The 23,870-nt window shown below is 40.4% G+C and overlaps 2 protein-coding genes across 3 annotated transcripts in view; one reads left to right on the forward strand and one right to left on the reverse strand.

Moving 5' to 3' along the window:
- Positions 1–102: 102 nt before the first annotated feature.
- Positions 103–5,459, reverse strand: neurod1 (neuronal differentiation 1). The gene is made up of 4 exons (XM_080479111.1): positions 5,230–5,459; positions 3,809–4,104; positions 2,240–2,469; positions 103–1,566 (listed from the first exon to the last, which is right to left on the reverse strand). The coding sequence occupies exons 2-4, from the start codon at positions 4,090–4,092 to the stop codon at positions 998–1,000; spliced, it is 1,083 nt and encodes a 360-aa protein (XP_080335237.1). The 5' UTR covers positions 4,093–4,104; positions 5,230–5,459; the 3' UTR covers positions 103–997.
- A 3,681-nt stretch (positions 5,460–9,140) lies between these two features.
- itprid2 (ITPR interacting domain containing 2) overlaps positions 9,141–23,870 on the forward strand; it is a 44,875-nt gene continuing 30,145 nt past the window's right edge. For both annotated transcript variants that reach the window (XM_080478274.1, XM_080478275.1), the window contains exons 1-6: positions 9,141–9,255; positions 18,445–18,554; positions 19,385–19,537; positions 20,032–20,074; positions 22,264–22,313; positions 22,513–22,566. In XM_080478274.1, coding sequence (XP_080334400.1) covers positions 18,518–18,554; positions 19,385–19,537; positions 20,032–20,074; positions 22,264–22,313; positions 22,513–22,566 — 337 coding nt within the window. In that variant the 5' untranslated portion in view covers positions 9,141–9,255; positions 18,445–18,517. The remainder of the gene's footprint in view (positions 9,256–18,444; positions 18,555–19,384; positions 19,538–20,031; positions 20,075–22,263; positions 22,314–22,512; positions 22,567–23,870) is intronic.

Consider the following 23,870-nt stretch of genomic DNA (forward strand, 5'->3'; position numbering starts at 1 on the left):
TAGATTTTCTAAGTTGAGAGTGGACCTAATATGATCATTTTGGATTCTGCTGTGTTTAAATTAATTTAGATTTCTTCTCAATAAATTACGTTAGAAATGATTCATGATGAAAATTCTTGTCAAATTTATTCTGTCAATTGAGTGGCTGGCCAACAGAAAGGTGTGCTTGAATTTTCTTTTCATTTAGTTATATTTGGTTGACTTTATAGAATCAAGTCGGGTTGGATGGACCAGTGAACTATGGATATATTACTCTCACCAACACCATAACAAAAACTGTCTATGTTATTCAATGAAGAAATATCTGTTGTTCTTCTGCAGTTCCTGACCAAACTGGCCAAATGGCACCATGGTCTAAATTATATGTAAGTGCAGTAAGCTCAACGTGGTCGGTTGTGTCGTTGCAGATAAACAGAGACTTTGAGATGAATCCCATTGAATTCCTTTTAATAAAAGGCCTTTTATAAACATCTATCTTATAAAATATGAACAAGAGTCACATGAAATGTTAACAGAACACTACAGGAACGTTATAAAAAGCAAAAAGTAAAAACCACATGAACAACATGAACACTTCAGCCCAACGTCACGCCTCACACACTGACCCAAAAATAGAGAAATCTTTATTCTTTCAACATTTGGAATCATCAGCTGAGCCTCGCTCAGGTTTGAACAAAATTGCATAGTTTTCTCCTGATTATTGCTCATTGATTATTGATTATTTTTGAAGTGACAATATTGATATTAACGAGACATTCAGAGAGCAATTCCTGCAGGATGAAGCGCTACGAAGAAGGTTACATCGTCGGTGGGACGCCTCCGTCGACAACGCTCTCGTCAGAAAGAGTTGCGGAGCCCCACGCGGACAGAAAGAAGAAAGATGAAGGGCGTCAGAGAGACGGGTATTTTAATGATAGAAGTACAAGTGGCTGTCTGTCTCTCCGTGTAAAGGTCTCTCTGTCTCCTTCACTCTTCCAGTCCTGAGTCCTCCTCGTCTTCAGGACTCGTGAAAGATGGCGTTCAGCTGGGCGTTCATCAGCCGCTCGTGGTGTGAGTGTCCATCAAAGCCCATCAGCCCGTCCACCTGCAGCTCCCCGCACCGCGGGTTGGTCCCCCCGCTGCCGTAGATGGCGGTGTGTCCTCCGCTTCCCGCTCCGCCCGCTCCGTAGTGCACGCTGAAGGAGAAGCTCTTGTCGTAGTCGGCAGGCGCGATGGGCTCGTGCTTGAACGACGAAGAGAAGTTCCCGTTGATGCTCAGCGGCGGGCTGAGGGGCGGGTCAAAGGCCGGCCCGTCCGACACCAGCACGCCGTCAAAGAAAGGCTCCAGCGGGCCGTAGGGCTGACCTTTGACCTGGTGGAAGATGTGGGAGGGGTCCATGGTGCCATAAGGTGGGCTGGGCAGGCCAGCCGTCAGTCCAGGGCTCTGGTAGGAGAAGTGTCCGGGGTAGGGGGCGCTGCCGGCCGGGGGGAGGTGAGTCGGCATGTCTGGCGTCTGCTCCGGGAGGAAAGTCCGAGGGTTGAGCTGCAGGCAGCCTGCCACCAGGTTAGTGGTGGGCTGAGAGAGACCTGACAACACAGAGGTAAACCCCAATCAATACCCGTCACACACATCCTCTGTTACCTGCTGCCACCTGAACCAAGGCGTCCTGAAGCCTTCCATGTGGCTACATGTTGTAATTTCATTCATCACAGATTGCAGAAGTTGGTGGTTCACATATTTTCATATTTTATGTTTGTTTTAAAGAACCATTTAGATTTCTTGAAGTGTAGAAGTATTTGGTATTTCTTTGGTGAATTTTGTGCACGCATTGTGGAATTAGTCACGTGGAATTAGTCCTGGACCGAGTTCATCTGCTGATTTTCTTCACCCCAAAGTACGATTCTTCCTTTTCAGGCCAAATTCACTTTACCCATGTTTCTATTTGATAAAATATCAACAGATTAATGCCATGCTATTCAATGCTGCACATTAGTTCTTGTTTTCGAGAGGATTAATTAAGATATGTTTAATTCTACTTTCTGTGAAGGATAATCAACATTCCCATCGAAACACTGATTAAAAATGCAGACTTTTTTACTGTGACAATCCCCCCAGGGGGGGGAATGGTTTTGTCTTGATGATTCTAGAGGCAGAAATGATCCAAGTTGAGGACGCATGGTTATAACTCCTCCTGTCATGTCATTGTGGCTACAGATCAGACTCACGACTGTGTATTGATTCTGCTAAATGTTTGCTCACCTTTGCAGAGGGCCTGAACAAAGCTCATGAGGTCGGGCGCCTTGCCGGAGCGCAGGACCTCGCTCAGCGCCCAGATGTAGTTCTTGGCGAGGCGGAGCGTCTCGATCTTGGACAGTTTCTGGGTTTTAGAGTAACAGGGGACGACTTTTCTCAGGCTCTCCAGAGCGTCGTTCAGTCCGTGCATGCGATTCCTCTCCCGGGCGTTTGCCTTCATCCGTCGCACCTTGAACCTATAGGAACATTACCAGATACCAGCGATCAGTTAGTTAGTTGCATATGAAGGAATACATCACAGGGACTTGGGTACTATAAGTTCTGTCTTTATAATGAATTATCTTGTCTTCGTCCCTCTTATTCCAAACTGTCCTCCTGATATGGATTTTATAAGTTGTCTTGTATATCTGGACAACAGAGCCACTACAATTTGCCATGAATCCCAATTTTCTAGGACAAATTCGATGCTATTTGGCCCAACTGACCCATATTTCTAAAATTAATAAGAGCTGACAGCAACCATCCAGTTGGGAGCGCCATGATGAAATTATCACCCAAAATAGAAGACTGCACTTTATGAAGTGACTATTCCAGGACAAATTGGGAGAAAATAGCAAAAGTGACTTGAAGCTGTTTCGCTCCGCTGCAGAGCCGCATGTATAAAGCCTGAGAGACTAAATCCACTGAGAAGATTTAATGAGTTGATTAAACTATAGATGTCCAGAGTGAATTACCGCTTCAGTTCCAATGGTGCTTTACCCCATCTCCACATTACTTATGGAACAATGGCCTTGGGGCAGTTTCTTAATTATTGGCAAGCTGCAAAACGTGTTTCTAATAATTGAAATGGTTTAAATCTTCTTTTATACTGTGAATTGCTGCCTGTTCTCAGCTGTTTACAAAAAAAAAACAAGTTTTCTCCAAGCAAAGATTAACTACTAGAACATCCTATGAATTTAACTGCAGCTTTAACTGCAAAATCTAAAAGAAATAGATTAAAGTAAATAGGAATAGGTGAGTATGCAGAAAAGTTATTAATGAATTTAGCATACAGTAAAAAATACTTATTAATTACATTCCACTGGCTGGCTCTGGAGCTTTTTAATCTATGTTTTTCCCTCTTCTTGTATTAAGTGTTCACATGTTGGTATTATGAATGAGGCCTTCTCTTTTACTTTTTGCACTGCTTTTGGTCTATTTCACCTCCTGAAAGCAACATAAGGAGTTTTCAGTTACAGTAGTCCGGCTGTGCAATAGATTTTTAACATGAGAGCCATAAACTAAATGATAAAGTTGTTGTTGATTTGTAATACTTTCCCTATAAATCTCAGACTTCTAGGTCCTTTAGAAGCAGCAATACCTTTGAAATTAATTTTAAAATGTACAAATCTGAAAAGGTTTTAGTCGGTATTATGCAAATTTTCACATTTCATTTCTTAAACGTTAATATTAAGTCTCATTTAAGAAGACAAAAAGGTGCATTTTTAAAGATAGAGAAGTGGGAGAAGAGATGTGGTATCTGACTGTGGATATTTGCACGGTGCACGTGAGAGCTCAGACAAAAATCGAGTTTACCTTTGCATCCGAGCCTTGGTCATCTTCTTCTTTTTTGGCCCGCGCCTCTTGGGTTTGTTCTCTCCGTCTTCCTCCTCTTCCTCCTCCTCTTCCTCCTCATCGTCCTCATCATCATCATCTTCATCCATATGGTGGAGGCTGTCATCCTCGTCCTCCATCCCTTCTTCTCCCCCTGCTCCTTCTCCTCCTGCTCCCCTCTCCGCCTCTCTGTCTGCGGGGCTGCGGAGCTCCTCCTGCTCCTCCGGCTCCATGGATGTCTTCTCCTCCCGAACAGACCTGGTCATTATGCTGAGTTCCTGAGGAAACATTTATTAATGACAAATGTCAGCTTTTTAAAAGCTCAACCACTATTTCCAAATTATTACTTTTTATTTTTACGGAAATCACACCATTATGACACGCTAAATATTAACTATACATATAAAGACGTCTGTATTAATGAAAAGTCAACGAAAATGTTTAATTTCGTTCAAATAACGCACGAAGAAGTAGAAATTAATATTTAATATTGCACACAATCTTTTTTTCCTAGAATAAAACAGAAGATCGCTCACAGTAGTTAGGGTTAGGTTTAATGGCATTTTCAAATATTTGTGATTAAACCAGTGAACATAAATAGGCTACTTGAGGTTTTATTCATCTGAGGGCGGAGACGGGATCTTAAAATCAGTTATTAAAAGGCTGAAAGTTTAAGAAAAGAAATAATTGTGCGGTTCCAGTGAAATGATCGCATAAGGTTCAAACTTTTAACTCAGCTCGAGCGCTAACAAACAGACATATGTTATCTTTTCTAAAGACATGGTTATCGTTTCTAACAGAATAAAAGTATATCCACAATAATTTGTAAAGAAAAAAAACTCAAATAAATGTCGGCTAGATGAAAACAAATTCTATTACCTGAAATTAACAGTTAATATTGTATAAGTACTAAAATGTCCTTTACTGGTGTTGTTTTTTAAGGCGACACCGTATCTAATTATTTATTGGCGCGCTCAATAATAATAATAATAATAATGATAATGATAATAATGATAATAATAATAATGTTGCATAAATAAATCAGGCTGACTGAGCCCAACAATTTCAGACAGACAGTAGAAGCGAGCCTGATGAATGTAAACGAATAAAGAAGCCAAAGTATTAACAAAGACAAAACGCGTGTTTTTAAGTCAAAATTTAAAAGAAAACAATTTTTGCTTTTGAAAAATACCTGAATCTTAAATCTAAACCCAACTCTTGTTGATTTATTCTCTTTATAAATGTATTTAAATAATCTGCGTTTGAGGATAAAATTTGATTATCACTGTGTTGATTTCTTAAAATTCAAATGAATATGAATGAATAATTAATTCAAATGTAACCCGCCTGAGGAGGAATTTATCATTTAGTTTCTTGTCCGGCTTGTTCCGTTAAAAACTCACCTGTTGTAACGAGCCGCAGTCCGTCAGATCGCACGCATCCCGCGTGCCCTGTACCTACGTTATCCGTGCGTGACAAGTGCGTGTCGTTCCGTTAGGTTTCTGAGACGTGTGCGTGGGGTGCAGCATCTTTTATACCCCGCGTGAGGAGGGGTGGTGGAGGTGGTGGAGGTGGTGGTGGTGGTGGCGGGGGGCAATTAGCATATCCAGCACCCACACGCCCCCCTCCCGGCACGCGCCATATGGTGCTTACGTCATTAAAACGGCCCCGGGGATCACGTGACAAATCTTCCATTTGTAACGCCCAGTCTCTCTCTCTCTCTCTCTCTCTCTCTCTCCCTCTCTCTCTCTCTCTCTCTCTCTCTCTCTGTGCGTGTGCGCGCGTGAGGAGAGTTGACCATCTGTCGCCGCATGAAAGCACGCATGCGCACACACAAACGCTCCAAAAGTGCGAATGCGGCATGTGACAACCCTAAATGAATTTTGCTCATAGAGCACGAAAGGACTGTAGTGATGAGGATGATGGAGTAGGTGTGAGGAAGATGTGACAACCTCTCAGTCCATCTCTTCATTCAGAGGCTTGTTGTAACACCATGACGATAAACATGATGATGATCTTAGTGATGATGAAGATGGTGTTTAATGACAGAATGTATGGGTAGGACATATCAGGGTGACTGATGGAAGAAAACCACAGTACCTGCAGAAACCCACACGTGCACGGGGAGAACCTTCATCCTCCACACCCTGAGGTTCCCACCTGGTGCTGCGCCAGGAACGTCCCCACTTTGTCTTTATGGTCCACTGAGAATGAGAACATGTGCAGGAACATGCCTTTTCAGAGAGACTGGAGCGGCTCAACTGTCAAAACCTGGTTTAGTTCTAAAAAAGATGGTTCTTATGAGAACAAAACAAACTTGGCTGGTCGACAGTATAATGTTCAGTCAAACAGGGAAAGTGGCAGCAGCAAGGCAACGGTTTGTGTTTCTCATCTGGTCCACCTACATGAACCTTCATCTCCAGGTCTTCATCAGAGGAGTGAGACGCCTGACTCTTCGTCATAGATGAAGACGTTAGACCGAACCCCCGACTCAGACTGAGAAGAAGAACTTGTTGGAATGGTTTGATGAGGAGATTCACATGCTCCCTGGTTGGAGCCACTTGGGACGAGTCACACCAACTGAAGCTGACTTGACCTCAAGGTTCTCCAGGAGAAGCTGCCCGATGATGGAAGGGTGAGGATTTAGTCATGAGGACCAATTCAACCACACATCAGATACTAACTCTCCCAGAAAACACAAATCACATTTCTTACGTTGATCCATCAGAAAAAAATGCTTCATTGTTTCATCATCTGCATTTTACTTTCTAGAAGAAGTATTTTTAGGGGGAAACCAAGACATTGAGCAAGTCGTCGTCGTCACTTCAGTAACTCTGCTTCCTCTAGAGTTGAACCATCGCACCAACAGAAGAGAGGCGATGATCTTTGGACCAGGCCGTCCCTGCCATGCTGTCCTGGTTGTCAGGCGCTTTTCCAGGCAACCAGGGAGGACCTGTTTGTCCCCGACAGCTAATATTTAACACAGAATCAATATCTGCATCGCTCTGCTGCTCGCCTCAGGAGGACTGAATGTAAAGACTAAGGAATACTCTGAACAGATCAGATTTAGAGTCTTTGAAAGTGTTTTAACTTCATAGTGATCAGTTCTATCTTCATCTGAGAGACGACAATACAAGATTATGTGATCTCCTCTGTTATTTGAACAGTGAAGTGACTCAGTGTTGAATAGGAATGATTATTTAATACTGTGGCCCGCCTGACTGGATGGAAAAGGTCAGATTACCCTGTTTATACCTATACATGTTTATATATAAGACACACACACACACAATAACATAGTGAAATGCCACATGCCAACTTTTGTAAAAGATAACTATTTCTTATTTAACCAAAATGATGTAAAACATCTAAAGCCTCATATTAAACTCCAGTACATACAGTAAATGCTTTACATATATTGAATATATTAGTGCTTATTCATACTATGATAATTCTTTTTTTTTATATATAATTTATGCTATACCTGTATGATAAAATGATTGTTATATTATATTAACTTTTTTTCCTGATGTTTGAATCGCGGAAATAAATTTCCGAATGAGACCAACGAAACAAATAAACTCTGTCACATGACCAAAAGAAATGAGATGTTAAGAAGAGATATCAAGCAAAAACAAAGCTTATTTGCTAAATTATTTATATTTTTAAATGACATAAGGAAGATAGGCTTCGAAACAGAAATAGGAACATGAAATGTAATGTAATCTGGAGATAGATTTAGAAAAAAAAAATAGTTTTGATTAGTTTTCTTTAGAAATCCACGCATTGCAATAACAAACTTGAGTTGTTGAGGAGTTTTTTTTTTCACTCTGGATGTCTGTGGTGGAAACAGTTGAACCATGTGGGGCTTGGCTTCCCTCTTGTGGTTACATGGGAGTACTGCAGGCAAAGCTGCCCACTTTGAAAGTCATCTCATACTTTCTGTCTTTATCTCAACTCTTCACCTCACCGCTTTTCATTTATTTTCTTAATATTTTCAAAATCATGTTGAAAATTAGACATTGATATATTTTTTAAATCTCGGGGTTAAAATATATAAAATATATATTATTACAATATCCCAGTCAGTTAAGAAGGGGATCCTCTGCTACAACGACCCAGGGATAATCCCTTTTAAAGATTGATTAAAAAACAAAATAACAAAAAAACAAAACAAAAAAAAAACTACAGAAACAGTAACAATGTCAGTAATGCTCATAGTTAGTTCAATGCTGTTTAATAAATCCTTAAAAAAAATGTCCACATTTTAGAGAAAAATTGGTACATTTTCTAAATTTTTAATGATGTGTCCTGGCAACAAATACACTGAAGTGTCGTTCTCCTCCTCCTTGTGGTATTTTACATTTTCAAATTCACCCTCAGCAACTGGCTTTCATGTTAGCTCATGTTAGTTATTTTTTATCATCTCATGGGCGAGATTGAGCAGTTTCGAGCTCCGGATTGTATATTTTACTTATCATTCAAAAAGAAAATATATTGCTAAAACAATGAATCAACAAGAGAGGTTTGGAGACAAAACATGGCAATTTGTTGCAAAGGTTTGATAGGTTACGATTCCCTCTCTGCATCTCTGCATTATAGAAAAGTATCATAGTAAGCTTTTAAAAATGCTTTTATTCATGTATTTGTGGTATGATTTAATTTAAATTGAATGGGGTAACCCTGCCATTCAATTTAAATTAAATCAGTGGTTCATGGTACAACGAAAGAAAAGCTCAACATTTGATCATAAATCTATCTATCTATCTATCTATCTATCTATCTATCTATCTATCTATCTATCTATCTATCTATCTATCTATCTATCTATCTATCTATCTATCTATCTGGGGGCTGTAGTGTCCGAGAACTTAGAGAAGCAGACTTGGTATTGAGGGTTTGCAGGTTCGAATCCCATGGTGGAGTGGGACCCTGAGCAATACTTTTGACCCCTATCAGCTCCAGGAGCACGGTAATGTGGCTGCACCTCCGCATAGAAACAGGATTTGTAAATGTGGGAAAAAGAATTTCCCCAAGGAGTCAATAAAGTAAGATTACTTAGTCAATGAGTTCTTTACTTATCTATCTATGATCTGCTGACGCTGTTCTTGTTATAAGTTATCCAGATTGAAGGTGCAGAAGGTCAGAGGTCAAAAACATCCTAGAGGTCACCTCAGCTGATTTTGGTTGTTGTTGTAGTGGCAGAAGCGGACCGGCAGATGTCGCTGTTTCTCCTTCGCTGCAGCGTGAAGAAGACACACCTCCTCCTCCTCCTCCTCCTCCTCCTCCTCCTCCCCTCTCCTCCCTCCACGCTGCTACTTCTGCTGTTTTCAGGAAGCGGAAGCAGGAATGTTGGAGTGTTTTTTAGAAAAGTTTGGACATTCGTGACAGCTCCGGATCAGAGGCGCAACCTGCGGGGGAACATGACGGTGAGTCCCCGGAGCGTCGCTCCGTCCGGGCCGCGGGGCGCCGCCGCCGCTGTGTCCGGCTGCGGAGGCTCTCAGCGCGGCTGCTGTCAGCCTCCTCATCCGTGTCAAACTACTGAACTGGACCGACGAGTTGGCGAGAGCTTCGGGCGAAAAGTTTGGAAACCGCTTCGGGGGAGTTTCGGGAGTTTGCTTGAGAGTTAAAGGCAGAAGTTTAAGAAGTGGAAAAGTCTAACAAAGTTGTTATGATGAAGGCTGAGCTCACTAAACTGTGCTGCGGATCACTTACCAAACTCCATTAACTTAACACCGCAGCGTAACATTACTTTAATATTAATGTAGACATTTAGTGTGACATGGTTTAGATGAACACTTTCATCTGTCTTTAAACACAATTTAAACACAATTTAAACACACATGATGAGCAAACACACTTGACAAGAACACAAGGTGAGTTTTACTGAAGTGAAACGCCTCCGTTCTGCTCAGCTGCAATACTGACCTTTAAGAAAAGATTGATTGGTATGGATTCATATATATATGTGTGTGTGTGTGTGTGTGTGTATAGGTAATAGAGAATTAAAGCTCAGTGTTATGTTTTGGTTGAATAGAAATAAATCGTCAAATAGGTTGTGTTTATGTATTGGTGTATTTATTTGTGTATATATAGAGTGGATTTGCAGGTCTGAATCCCACTAGCATGTGTAATAAGGTTTCCTATCAATAGGATCAGTATAAATATCCAAAACCATTGACAAGCTGATCATATTTAACATTTCTCACTGTTGTGATGCCGAGTTGCTGTTCGTTTTTGTCAACTGTAAGTTTGGAAATCCGAATGTTCTCAGTTTGCTCTCGGATCTGATTGTTGTTATTGTAGTTGCAGACTGATCTTCATACAGGATTATCAGCAGCTGTGGGTCAGTTGGCAGAGCAGGTCATCTTCCAATCACTAAGTTGCACATCCTTCATCTCGCCCCATTAATATGTTGAATTGTCTTTTACCAAGACCTTGAAATCCACATTACCCCCATTGGGGGTTAAACACTCTGTAGAGCAGCAGTTTGAAATAGTGTTTGTGTGAATGTGACAGTGTGTCGGGCTTTGAGACTGTTTTGTCATATCAGTGAAGTCTCGTTACAGTTTCACTATGCAGATGTTCTTGAATCAGAAGGTAACTTTAGAATTAAGGTTTAGTTCAAAATGAACAATTTCGATACCGTATATGCCATAATTCTATGTGTTATGAGAATGATCAAAAATGTTCCCATATTCCATATCGGTTTAGGTTTTTTCCCCTCGTAACACACAAATAAATAACATAACATCAATTCCCGAGACATTAATAAGTGCTTACCATCATATTTTGGAGCTAAAATGATTAAAAGAAAAAGGGGGATTCTCACTGTTTGGCCACTGCCCCCCAAAAATACATAATTCTTGTCTTTTTTCTTGGCTTGCTAAAGGCATTCACACAGTTTCAAAGCATTAATTAGGATACAAAGGCAGATGTAAATAAGTAGAAACAGCTGCAGCGTTTCAGCGCTAATGTCATTCTCTAACACCAGTTTTCTGTGAGTCAATGTCTTGAAAGAAAACTGCTGGAAGAAACAAATTAATCCATCCATCCTTGGATCCACTGAGCATAAAGAGTATTTTGCCCATTCCTATTTCAAGTAGAGTACCTGTTGAATACGCTCTCACTCTGGTTTCATGTCTTTTTTCACGTTCACTGATGATATGTGTGACTCCAGTGCTTGTGACTCATTCGCCGGACATGCCGTCTTTAATATTTTCACGCAGAGCCTCGATCGACAGCTAATTAAAGGTGTTGCCATGCAGGTAGCTCTGTACGTGCCGATCAGAGCGTTCATTTGGGATGGAAGTAACCTCCTACAACGGCCTGATAAAGTGTCTTCCTCTTTGTTGGCATGTGTGCGTCAGCGCACACAGTTGACACAAACATTTCTCACCTACTTCTGGGTGATTCTGGATGTTTACATTCATTTCTGGTTTGTTTTTTTTGTATATTTGAGACAGAGATTTCACAGGAAAGCGCTTTATTTCTACAGCGCCTTCAGTAAATGCGGCAGCAGTTCCAAGAGTTTTCACAGGAAGCTGCGAATTAGAACAAACAAATGTAAACAGTGAAACGGTTTGGGACAAATATACATAAGAAATTAATCCAGCACTGTGATTAGAAAAGGATATTCACTCATTTTATATCACAGATGAGAAAAATAGAAGAACTTTCAAGTTTTTTAACTATATGTTAAATGTACGTCTCTTCTTCCTCTGTATCCTTGTAACAACCAGTGACATTATAATTTTGCCATACTGAATGTAATAAAGTCTATAATGTAAGGACTTGACAATAATGTAATAAAATGATGAAATATGTTTTACAACCATAACTGAGAGTATTTTAGAGTACGTTTCCTCAATTAATAAATATGACGACTCTCCCATCCACTATACATAATATCCATCAGCATACTGCACAAGACCTGCAAAGAAGGTTTTTATTTCCATGCAATGCAGCTCTATTTATGTGTTATTACACTATTGGCAACAGTTTATTCCGAAAATGGATCAAATATTTTCATACTCTATTAGCAGGTTATTCCATTATTGGCTTTATTACATTGAAAAATGCTAAAATTGTTACATTATTTGTTGCGACCGTCATTTAGTACATTTTCATTGATGTCATTGATTTTGTACAATAAGTTTTTTTTACTCTTTGCCGTGTAAAACAAATCCATTAGAGCAATAACCTCTGCAGGGAATTTGAAATGATCCCTATTCGAAGTCTGGAGCGTATTGCATGTAAACTCATTTATGTTGCTCTGTTCATTGCAACTTGCATTGTAGACGTGAATAGTTTTTATAAACCCCAAAAACCCCAACGGGGATTTGAACCTGCGTCCCCCAGGCGAAAGGTCAAGCCTTGACCCGGCGCTCTAACATTCAGATCAAATGTTTGTCCAAGAAAAGAGACGTGTTGTTTTCCGTCTGATGACCTTTATGCTTCGTCGCGCCGTGTGTGTGTGTGCTGTCGGTCGTGTTGATCCCGGAGAGAGTCTGTGCGCCGCTCCGCACTCTGCCGCGACAGCAGTGGCCGACGCCGTTACCGTCGTACACCGGGGGAGCCGCCGCGTCTGCTTTCCGTCACGGTGGACAGGTGAACTCAACAGTCCGTCTGGACGTTCCTGCTGTCGGGGGGGGGGGGGGGGCGTCCACAGCGGAGAAAAGACAGATAGTCCACACATTCCTAAATAGTTCATTCCATCAGGGCATTAGGAAGATTTACAATGGCTTACATAAAATCCAGGGCAGTTTTATGAGGTCAAGATCAGTTACTTCTCCACGCTGAAGTGATACTTTGAAACCCTCATAATCATATTTAATCCTTTTACTTCAAAGTGTCACCAGTCGCAGTTCTGCATTGTTCCATTGCAGGTTTAGAGAAATACAGTTTCATTTGTTTTTGTTTTGTGGTCCAGAGATCCAACAGTTTTCTATCTATTAACACGTTTAAATCACGTTGTCGGCGTTATTGTTGAAAAGAAAAGTTTGCAGTTAATATTGCTTGTGCCGTCCATCATGCAGAACAAGCGTCTGTGGTGAGCGTGTATCCTGTGTTTCTGCATGCTGGAAACTAAATCTCTCTCTTTTTTGCTTTGTAAATGTGGAACAGATGAGCTGAATGGTCAGTAATTACTAGAAAGAATTCTCGTTCTTTTTTCACTGATGTCTTTTCAACTACAAATTGTAGTAAATACACAAAGATCTTTAACATCGACTTTACACGAGTGCTTCTGTTGGTGACTGGCTTAACGACATGGTGAAATGAAGTCCTTAATGTTCTTTCAGAGGATTAGAACTTTACTTAAAAACTAACTACAAAGTTCTTAATTAATGAGACAATCAAACATCTTTAGAACAGAATTTTTCCAAATGAATATTATAAAAATCGTTATCGCTTATGATGAGAGTTGCAAATAAACTTATTCAGGTTGGATATTTTTACTAAGAAGTGTTTTGTTTAGTTTTTTGTATATAAAATGTCTTAATGTTTGTTTTTAGGGTTTTTTTTAACAAAGATTGTATAGTCTTGCATTGGCTAAAGGAAGCTGGATATCTTTACATTTATTTGAATATCAGAACAGCTCCTGGCTCATTTTGTAAATGGAGTAAATGAAGGTGTTGTAATTTCCTTTAATTCAGTAAATGAGGATGAATAGGATAAGATAAGATAGTAAATATCCTTGACTTTTCAATCAGTGATAATCCAGTTTCAATAGGACTCAAAATGTTTGTGTCTTTGTTTCCACGGCAACTGCATCATTGATTTGATGAAAGTTTGTTAATATTCGGAACAAGCCGATTCCCGCAGTGACCTCTGAGCTGCTGGTTCAACTTCTCAGGCTCATTTTATTCAACCTGATAATGAGACTGAGGGCCTGAGGGTGTGAGAGCGCTCAGGTTGGCTCCTGGCGACACTCGTTGATTGATGTTGGATAAACATTGAGGTTCGATCCTCACATCTCTTCCTGCAGGATTTAATGCCCCCATGGGGTTGTTAAGTAAGTGTTGTTGTCTGCGTGTCGCGGCACTGACCCCTCTTCAGATGTTTGATTAAAGATGACTCAGCGGGGGGGGAAGTCGCTGCTGATCAGACGAGTTCTGCCGACGTTTGTTGAAGAAGCGGCGGCGTCGCTCGCTGCAGGCCGTCTGTGAGCTGTTGTTGTTTTTCTGGCATTCCAGTTTGTTTTGCATTTGTAAAACGAATCTAAAAATAAATCCTCCATAGCTCCGTCTCCCCCCTCGGACAGGAAGTCGTTCTGTTCTTTATTCTAAACACTCGTTTCCTGTTTCACACGTTCCCATTTGGATTTGACTGCACACTCCTCTGGTTTCCTCCTCTTCCTCGTCATCCTCTTGCAGACTTTGACCTCCATGCTTTTACTTGTTATATACAGTGCTCTTCCTCTTGCCCCTTATTTAGTTTGTTGGCTTTGTTCTTGTATTCATCCTCGATTTTGTGCTTGACATGAAATAATTGGAGCAATCAGTTGAACTTCTCCTTTGTTAAACGGATAAAAGCATTGAAACGTCAGCGCAGTTCAATCAGCATATTGTGAAATGTGAACTGAGCATGCAACATTTGCAGCTCTGTATTCGTGTGTGTTTTGGAAGGGGTTCGACTTAGATGATTCTTGTTCCGGCTGTCTGCACAATGCTATCACAAGACAACAGTTACTTCCTGAACCCCTCATAGGACGTCACCATCTTTTGTATGTAGTGAATATTATGGTGTGTGTATATATAGTAAATAATCTATGATATGGAGAGAGTGACTGTTTCATCTGAGAGTGACTGGACTAAATAAAAAAAAAAAAAAAAAAAAAAGGGTTTTCAAGTTTATTGTTCACATGGGAACAATAAACATAAGCTTTTCCCAATTCAAGGTCGTCGGGCTGTAATTTTCCAAAGTCAGTCCTCAATCCTCATATATACACACACTTGGTTTTATATCTAAAATGTCTCCCCGCTCCACCCCAAAAGCAGTGTTGTGAAAACATAGACACCATATAATGGTCTGTGCTTTGGTTCAACCTGCCTCAGTCCTCATATTGATCAAATGAATCCTTTAATTGGACAAATGTTTTCTTCTAAATTAACAACGGTAAATTGAAGGTAATACAAGAATCTAGGAAACAAATTGTTGTGCTAATTATGCATGTTGTCCTTGCAGGATTGCTTATTTGGTCAATGTGCTTCAGCTCAGCATCTCTTCTTCCCAGTTAGTTCCCCTGATTGATGCATTTGCTTTATCGTCTGCAAGTGACGGTATCTTTTTTTAAACTTACTTATAAGTCTAGTCGGTCATATTGAGTGAATTTTCTTTTCTATTTTGTAAGTGGTGCATTGTGTTGTTACACAATAGTGATAAATGACTCATAGACAGTCTTTCAGGAGAATAAAACTCTTTTCCAGAGAATCTGAATGAGTGAAACAACCTGGTTTTGGTCAGTTTTACACCACTTTCTAAGAGATTTGGTGTAATGATGTGTCTATTTGTGGGCTGAAGTGGATGAATGGCAGAATATAATAAACTAAAGAAGCAACATGTCATGTTTGAGTCCAGAGAAAAATAATGAATTTATTCTCGACGGCCTTCTTGTAAAGTTTTAAACTCCAAAATAGCTTAAAAAAATGTGGTTTAAACCAACACGGACTAGACAGTCATACTTGATGGTAATTATGACGTGATCAATGAAACCATCATGGGAATGTTACTACATTTATACTGTGTGCAACACGAATGAAAAAGATGCCTACTATTTATTTAGTGATCGTAAGTTCATCCTAAGTTCTGTAAACTGAACCAGAGAATTTATCGATTACAGGTTATCTTCAATAATGTGATGGCACATATAAGATTGTCCTCTTTGCATGCGAGACTGGCCACTTTCCATGAGAGCTTTTAATTCATGTTATCCTCTCACCTTTGAGCTCAGCACAGCCATGTACTGTATGTGTGTGGGTACTGGTGTGTAATGTCAGCTGGTCTTGCTGTGGGTAACTCGGTCATCAATAATAAAAGGCCACATCTCAACTTCTCTTTTCACCACCAAACGCTCTTGCCTGTTTCATTTCCTCCCGGCCAATGACTCTTCAAACTATTTGTGAAAGTCATTTTAGGCGTGTAGCTCAGTGGCCTGATGAGGTCATGGGTCCTACAATTATTTCAAATTCAGTGTTTTGTTAATGATTCATGTACACCGTCAATTTTAAAAGGCTCGGCAAAGACGCCTTTTCACCATTTCTTCCAATTTCATTCATGTTAATGAAGCTAAATGTGGGATAAATGACCTGATATGAGATGACGTCATAGATGAATGACAGAAAAGGTGGTGTTTTCATAAGAACGTAGCAGGTAAAGTAAATGAACTCTGGAGTTTTGACGCAAGCCATTTCTACAGAGCCCGTGACGTAGGCTGATTACTCATAGACTGTCTCAAAGCAGCATTGAGAAAAGTTGCAGATCACTTTAAAAAGGAGGCTCCTTTAGTGAGTCACAGATTTTTTTGGTAAAACCGAAATGGATGATGTTTGAAATTGTGTTTCCTGTTGTCCTTGTGAACCGGACTTTAGCTTTGAACTGAGATATTACATTGTAATGCGATGTGGTTCGAAATGGTCAAATGTCTTACTCCTGATCTGATCTGCTGTGTAATCTTCAGAATTCGATTGTGCCTTGCCGCCTCCCTCAGCCCCTTATATTTCATTTCATTTATTGTTTATTTCATTCATTTAAAACAAAAAACAAGCAAAGTATATACATTTCAAACAAATATTTTGAATGAAAGGGTGGCAGAAAGAAGTAAAAAACTTATGTCTGCCCCCCATCAACACAAAATCATTGAGAGTTGTAGTCAAGTAGTAAAGTTAAACCAGCTGTTTCACAGACATTTAACACAAATTTTCACACTAAACAGCATTGTCGTATCTTTTTAGTGATAACGCTTTTAGACTTCTCTTAAAAATATAAATCGATTTTAGTAGTTTTAATTTGATAATCAAGATTGTTCCATAGACTGACTCCTTGGATTGAGATGCATCTTTCCTTTGGTTTCGTTCTAAAAAAAAAAAATTCTATTCCTCTTAATTTCTCTCTTTTTGAATCTGTTTTGCAAGTTGTCTGGTAATATTTTTGTTTGGTGAGCTTTGTACATGGTTTTGAGGAGGTTATATTCTACCAGTTCATTAAATTTTAATGTTTCTTGTTGTATAAATATTGGATTTGTATGGGCCCTGGATCCACTTCCATTGATGACTCGAATGGCGCGTTTCTGTAAAAGGAAAATCGTATCGATGTATGTTTTACAAGCACTTCCCCACACTTCAATGCAATAGGTCATATATGGAACAATCAGTGAGTTATACAATAGAAAGAAAGCTCTTTTATCAAGAGATTCTTTGACCTTGTGTAACACAGCTATAGTTTGGGATACCTTTGTTTTAACACGCTCTATATGGGATTTCCATGACACCTAAAAACGTAATATCATGTGTCCTTTTGATCTCTAATCCTTGTATAAACAACGTTGCATCGATGTCTTTCTTTTTACAACTAAAAATCATAAGTTCAGTCTTACTAATGTTTAAAGATAGTCTGTTTGCATTAAACCATTTCATAATTTCCTGAAACTCATTCTCTACAATTTGTAGAACCTGGTTTATATTTTTTCCGCAGTAAAATAAGGTGGTATCATCAGCAAACAAAATGCATTTTAGTAAACGAGAAGCAGACACAATATAATTGACATAGAGTAGAAACAGTCATGGTCCAAGGACCGATCCTTGGGGTACCCCCACAAGCTATTCTACAGTTTTTGGATTGTATGTTGTTGATTTCAGTAAACTGATTTCTGTCTTTTAAATAACTCGTAATCCATTGATGTGCTACACCTCTTATACCATATTTATATAATTTATGCAATAAAATCTCATGGTCTAGTGTATCGAATGCTTTTTGAAGATCCACAAAGACGATTTCCTTTTTTAAAAAGTGGAATCATTTTGGCTATTTTCATACGATCAGGAAATACCCCTGAGGTAAATGACAAGTTACATATATATGTGAAAGGCTCAATAATAACATCTATGATTTGTTTTTTCAGTGCCACATTCATATCTGTATAATCATTTGATTTTTTTTTTTTGCAAATTTATGAACAATAGTCAAAATTTCACCCTCTTGCACACTCTCAAGAAAAATACTATTTACATTATCTAGTATGATTCCGCCATCTAAGTTCCCATTTGGGATATTTCGTGACAAACTCGGACCAATATTCACAAAGTAGTTGTTGAATTCATTTGCAATTTCCTCTTTTCCAAAAATATCGGTGTTGTTCTTTATAAAATAATTTGGAATGTTTGATTTGGCCTTGTCTTTTTGCAAGACTGTGTTTATTACACCCCATGTGTTTTTTGTACTATTTTTACTTTTATCTAATAACTTGGTGTAGTAATTCATTTTTTGTCTTACAATGGCTTCTGTGTCGCATGTGCGCATCCCTAAATAGCTGCATATTGCATTGTATGTATTCCTGAAAACTCTTTAGTTTACTCCCCATTCCATTAATATAATAAATGTCCTTCTGTCTCTGCCTGCAGGTTCATTATCTGCTGCTGATGTTGCTGTAGAGTTGTCGGTCATCTTTGACTGACCTCGACGTGAACCACCAGGATGGAAGGTGCAGCTCTGGAGACTAACACTGCTCCTGGTGAGTTGTTTCAAACGGCTGAAATTAAAGCCATACATGGACGGCACTGGACATGCTAAACCTTTTAAACCATCGGCTCAGAGGAGAACAAAACTGTGGGTGAAATAGAGAAGTTGTTGCTGAAGGTAATGAACAGTTAAATTTTGACCAAAGTAGAAAATAAATTGGGGAAAATGCAAAGCCAAAGTAAATTAGTGGCTTCAAGTCCCAATAATGAAATGTCTATCCAAAAGTAATAGAAGAATGGATTGAATAAATAACTGAAAGTAATAGAAAAAAATAACACCTAACGAAAGCGTAAAAATTGTATATCTGAATATTTGTAAAATATGTAAAAGTAACAATAGAAAAGCCGTAATATAAATAAACACAATAGAACAAGAGTTTAGGTATGTTGCCAACGATAACAAACAAGTAAAAATGATCAAACGTGAAGACGGAATGCAAAGTCAAAGGGACGTATTGGCAATTTGAATATGTCGCTAAAGGTTTGATGACTTAATTTGTAATATAATATAAATATAAATGCAAAACTTGGTTTAAAAAATATCTGCATTGCCATATTGGCATTAAGATTTGAAATAATCATTTATAAACGACTCAAAAACGGTTTGAAATTAAATTAACTATGGTTGAAAATGTCGGCTGTAAAACATGAAGTCGCAGATAAATTGTTACAATGATTATTTAAGAAATGATCAAATACGTTTGAAGTAATATATAATGGACGCATGTCTGAGTTTGACTTATTTGACTGTAAAAAAACAAGAAAAAAAAAAAAGGTGAACTTCTAGCAAAGCTGACCAACTTGTTGCTTGCGGGCTCCTCAGATGTCAGAGTGAAGCCGGTCAGTATGGCCGGTCTGCGGCGTCAGGCCTGGGCTCACAGCAGAGACTCCATCTGGCAGGAGTCCAAACCAGAACCCCGCGGCCCCCCGCGGAGCCAGAGCACCGGGGACGCACAGAGACCATCCGAGGAACCAGGTCAGACTGAGCTGAAGCTCTGATCTACTCTGTGGACTCTTGATTACCTGAGAAAATAAAAGAAATCTACACACAGGGCAAACATGCAGACCATGAAGCCCAACCCAGACTCAAACAGAGTTTCTTGTTATGAAGCGAGGGTGCTCACGACCCTCTCTGTACATGCTAGTCACGGTTATAACGACTCAATAGAGTGTTTCTTTAAAGTTTGAAAGCTATGTTGTTGACACACACATTGATTGTACTGCTGTAACAAATCACTGATCTGAGAAAACAATCGCTTTGTGTTAGACTGTTTGCAGTCACAATGATTCCAACAGGAGCTGGATGCGGATCATTTATGATCAAAAACGCTCCCTGATGCTCCGCTGAGCTATCGAGAACCATATTTCACGTCTGGCATGACTGTAATGGTCTGATCGGTCACATGTTGTAATGGCTGCACAGCATCTGCCGGTTTATTGTTTAAACATGTTTGTTTATGTTTCTGTCAGGGCAAAACCCGAACAACATCGCCAGCTGGCTGATTGAATGCAGGTACAGTATTCGTTCACTCCAGATTAAAAGGCTATGCCAGTGTTTTATTTTCAGTTTCCACCTCTTGCATGGGGCAAAGCAGTGCAGCCGTTTTGGTGAATCTTTGCTCTGACACGCTTCAAGTTACTGCAGGTTGATTGTAATTTAATCCAACAAGTATAAGTGGTTTACACAGATGCAGGGTGATATTGAGGAAAGTCCCATAATAATGTGATTAAAATCCTTGACACCCAGGTTTTGTGGCTCTTTATATCCTGACTGACTGGTTTGGTCTAGGACCAGTTAGCTCGGTTCGCTCGCTGCTTAATTGGTATGTTTCTGCTGTGTGTGTGTGCGTGTGCGTGGGGGGAGTGGTTTTATCAGCCGCTGACGTCGAGCCAAGGCACAACCAACACACACACACACACACACACACACACACACACACACACACACACACACACACACACACACACACACACACACACACACACACACACACACACACACACACACACACACTCACAAAGTGAGCGCACCAACGCCCAGCGACGTTGAGCATGAAGGCCGCTCATAAAGAGGGGAAGAAAGGTGCAGGAAGACGTTGACGGAAGAAGGAAAGAAAGGCAGAAAAGAGAAAGTAAACAGAGGAGGGGTTCTTACTGCTGAGTCAACACTGTTATCACACGCGCGCACGCACACACACACACACACACACAGTTTCACAATGTCACTCACAGCCCTACACAACACTCTGACCCGCCCTGTGCAACATCACCGTGGTAACTTTACCGGCACAATGTGAATCACAGGTTACTATAGCAACAGCTGCAGGGCAGGGGCCTGCGGCCAACATGGCTTCTGGTAGATGGTGGGAGGAATACTGAACATTGCGGCTGCGCAAAGTTACACAACTCCCAGCGCGCGTGTGTGTGTGTGTGTGTGTGTGTGTGTGTGTGTGTGTGTGTGTGTGTGTGTGTGTGTGTGTGTGTGTGTGTGTGTGTGTGTGTGTGTGTGTGTGTGTGTGTGTGTGTGTGTGTGTGTGTGTGTGTGTGTGTGTGTGTGTGTGTGTGTGTGTGTGTGTGTGTGTGTGTGTGTGTGTGTGTGTGGAACAGTGGCGTGAAGTTTGTCCCATTGATAAGAGCTGCAGGTTGTGTAACGGCTCAGAGTTTCCAGGGTCCGGCTGCAGACCACAGCTCAGACCCACCACCTCACTGCTGTTCACTAGCCTGAGCTGTCAGCTAGTTTGCCCGGGACAACTAGTCTGGTCAGTAGACTACATCTAGGATTATGCTCCAGAAACTGGGGTATGTAGTCCAGGTCAGCAGTTGACTAAAGGACAAAGCCTGACCAGGAGTTGGACTGAGATTCGTAACTTTTACTCGGCACTGACCTGAGACAGACTTTGCCTGGCTGAAGAACCCTGAGTGAGTTGGTGTGGTCTGACAGGTACTGAGTCTGAAAGGCAAAGCCTGGATTACTTAGACTAGACCAAGAGGTACTTAGCCTGGGGTGCTGACACTTTGCCTGGCAGGTTGCAGAGATGTAGCCTGAAAGGCAGTTACCCTTTATTTGACTCCTGGCGTAATCTAGGATTACTGAGCGTGAGCATGACTGGCCGTTAGTCTGCTTTACTAGCATTTGATTGCAGTTGACCTTGTTTACATTTGAAGATGACATAAATCAGCTTGGAAGTATTACTTGCAGTGCGAGGCAAAGTTCTACGTTAACTTTACTAACTTCTGACGTGGTTTAGTCGCCACCTGCAGAGTGAGTAGGTGAGCGGGTGTATTCTTCTGTATTTTTATGACCAAGGGAGATTTGTGTCGCCTCATCAGGTTGGTAGCCGTGGATTGTTTATTTACTTGATGCCCGTCTTGAATATACAATGAGTCTTTGCTGTGTATTGAATGGGCTTTAGTCTGGTTGATTATAGAGTTGGTTGTAGAGTTGCCAGCAGTTTAGAGAGGTGTTACCTAAATCTTCACTGGGAGGTAGCGCCACTGGTCCAAAGGTTTTCTGGGTTTCCTGCCGTAACTAAAAAAGGAACCCGTTGATGAGCATTAATAGAGACGTATGTGTGAAACCAGTTGACGCATCCAGGTGAGTTTGTGTCACCGACCTCGTCTGTACTTGTTGTTGGAGTGACGACCTGGCCTCTCTGATGTGATGGAATCTTTAGTGGTTCTAACGTCTCCTTCTCCCTCCAGGACCCCCCTCGGAGCCTCTCTCGATGATCAGAGTCCCCCTCCTAACAAAGGTAATCCACGTTTTGCGTGGTTTGATTTGATTCGTATGGACTTCTTAAGATGCTGCCGCCGCATCCACTCTTGAGCATTTCGTGCACAACTCCGCTCCAAACAAGAAACAACTTGTGTTTTAAAGTTAGAATCGCATTACTTCGGTGGCCTTTGTGTTACTTGAGATATTTCCTAACTTTTGACATTGTGTGTGAACAGGAGTGCTGAGGAACGGCTGCAGCTTTGAAGATGACCTTTCACTGGGGGCTGAAGGTCAGTTCAGAGAAAAACTCGCAATGCAAACAAGATTAGCCATTTCTGCTCATTGTTACCGTTTTCCTGTATTTATATAGTTTAATTGTGAGTGACGGACACTTCAAGCGTATGGCAAACTAATTTTTTTGATACACCCTTTTGTTTTCTATGAGAGCGTCTGATGTGAAGGTTGATATGGAAGAGCTGACGTCAAGATAGATTCAGCGATTGCCTGACTTAAATCTATTAAAAACAGAAAAGCTCACTGTTTCCTGACCATATGTGGGAGTTCAGTGAAGTAAATTAAATGATGAAAGCCGCTGTTTTCTCATGTCTCCCTATAGATTTATGAGGCTTTCTCGCATCTCGGCTCATAACTAAAGAATCGGGGTCATATGGGGATACATAATTATATCAGTTCCTACGACACATCTGTTTTTCGATGAAAATGCTTGTTGCTTCACTAATCGCAACCAGTCTGAATTCCTCTGGCTTCGGCTGTTTCTCTGAATTGTCTAGAGGACGTGCTCACATAAAAGAATAACATTTTCAGCCAATTTGAGAAGGTTTTCTTTGAGGGGGGGTTCACAAAATATCCGATTTGATAAAAGCATTCAAAATGAGCTAAAAAAAAAAAAGAGTTCTTTATGTCTTGTCATGTTTATCTCCTGGTGTGTTGTATTCATTTTATGAAATCTCTAATGTTCAGGGGAGTTTGGATGCAGACTTGTTATTATTCAGGTGACAGGAGTGAAGCTGTTTGCAAGACTGAATGAAACTCTGCAGAGGTTCATGAAAATCGGTTTATTTGAATCAGGTTTCCTACAACTGGGAAATGTGTTGGGAAGCGTCTCTAAAGGTCCTCGCAGACAGCCGGCGGTGCTATCTTTGATCTGTGGTCTTGTGTATGAGATAAGATGGCTGTTGTCATGGTGGTTTTGCCACCGAGATAATCTTGCGATTATGTGGAACCTGAGACAACAGCTTGACTGCTTTGCTTCATTGATATGTTTCCTGAAGGCGACAGTGCTGTCTGGAGATGATGTCTAGAAACCCGTGTAGCAGTTTATCTTACTGGATACCTTGGTCTTTAGGAGCCTTTCATTTTGAGCGATGACAGAGTGAAAGAAAATCCCACAACTTTTCAGGAACACGCTCATCGTTTGCTTTGCTAAAGACTTCTAAGGGTTAACTGTGCTATGTTGATAATTAATTGTTTGGCTGCTTGTGTGCGTTTTAATTAAATGGGCTCAGTCCCACGGGCAGTAAATGAGGGTCGGACGTCTGGCAAACAAACAAACTGAGCCGATTCAACAGACTAT

This window comes from Lipophrys pholis (genome assembly GCF_963383615.2).
Source record: "Lipophrys pholis genome assembly, chromosome: 13".
Classification (NCBI taxonomy): Eukaryota; Metazoa; Chordata; class Actinopteri; order Blenniiformes; family Blenniidae; genus Lipophrys; species Lipophrys pholis.

Bases quoted from the DNA above. Each gene is read 5' to 3' on its own strand.
- neurod1 (XM_080479111.1), bottom strand. From the start codon at position 4,092: ATGACCAGGTCTGTTCGGGAGGAGAAGACATCCATGGAGCCGGAGGAG. The intron at 2,470-3,808 runs GTAAACTCGATT...ATGTTCCTATAG, and splicing joins ACCAAGGCTCGGATGCAAAG to GTTCAAGGTGCGACGGATGA. The intron at 1,567-2,239 runs GTGAGCAAACAT...CTGTGTTGTCAG, and splicing joins TGTTCAGGCCCTCTGCAAAG to GTCTCTCTCAGCCCACCACT.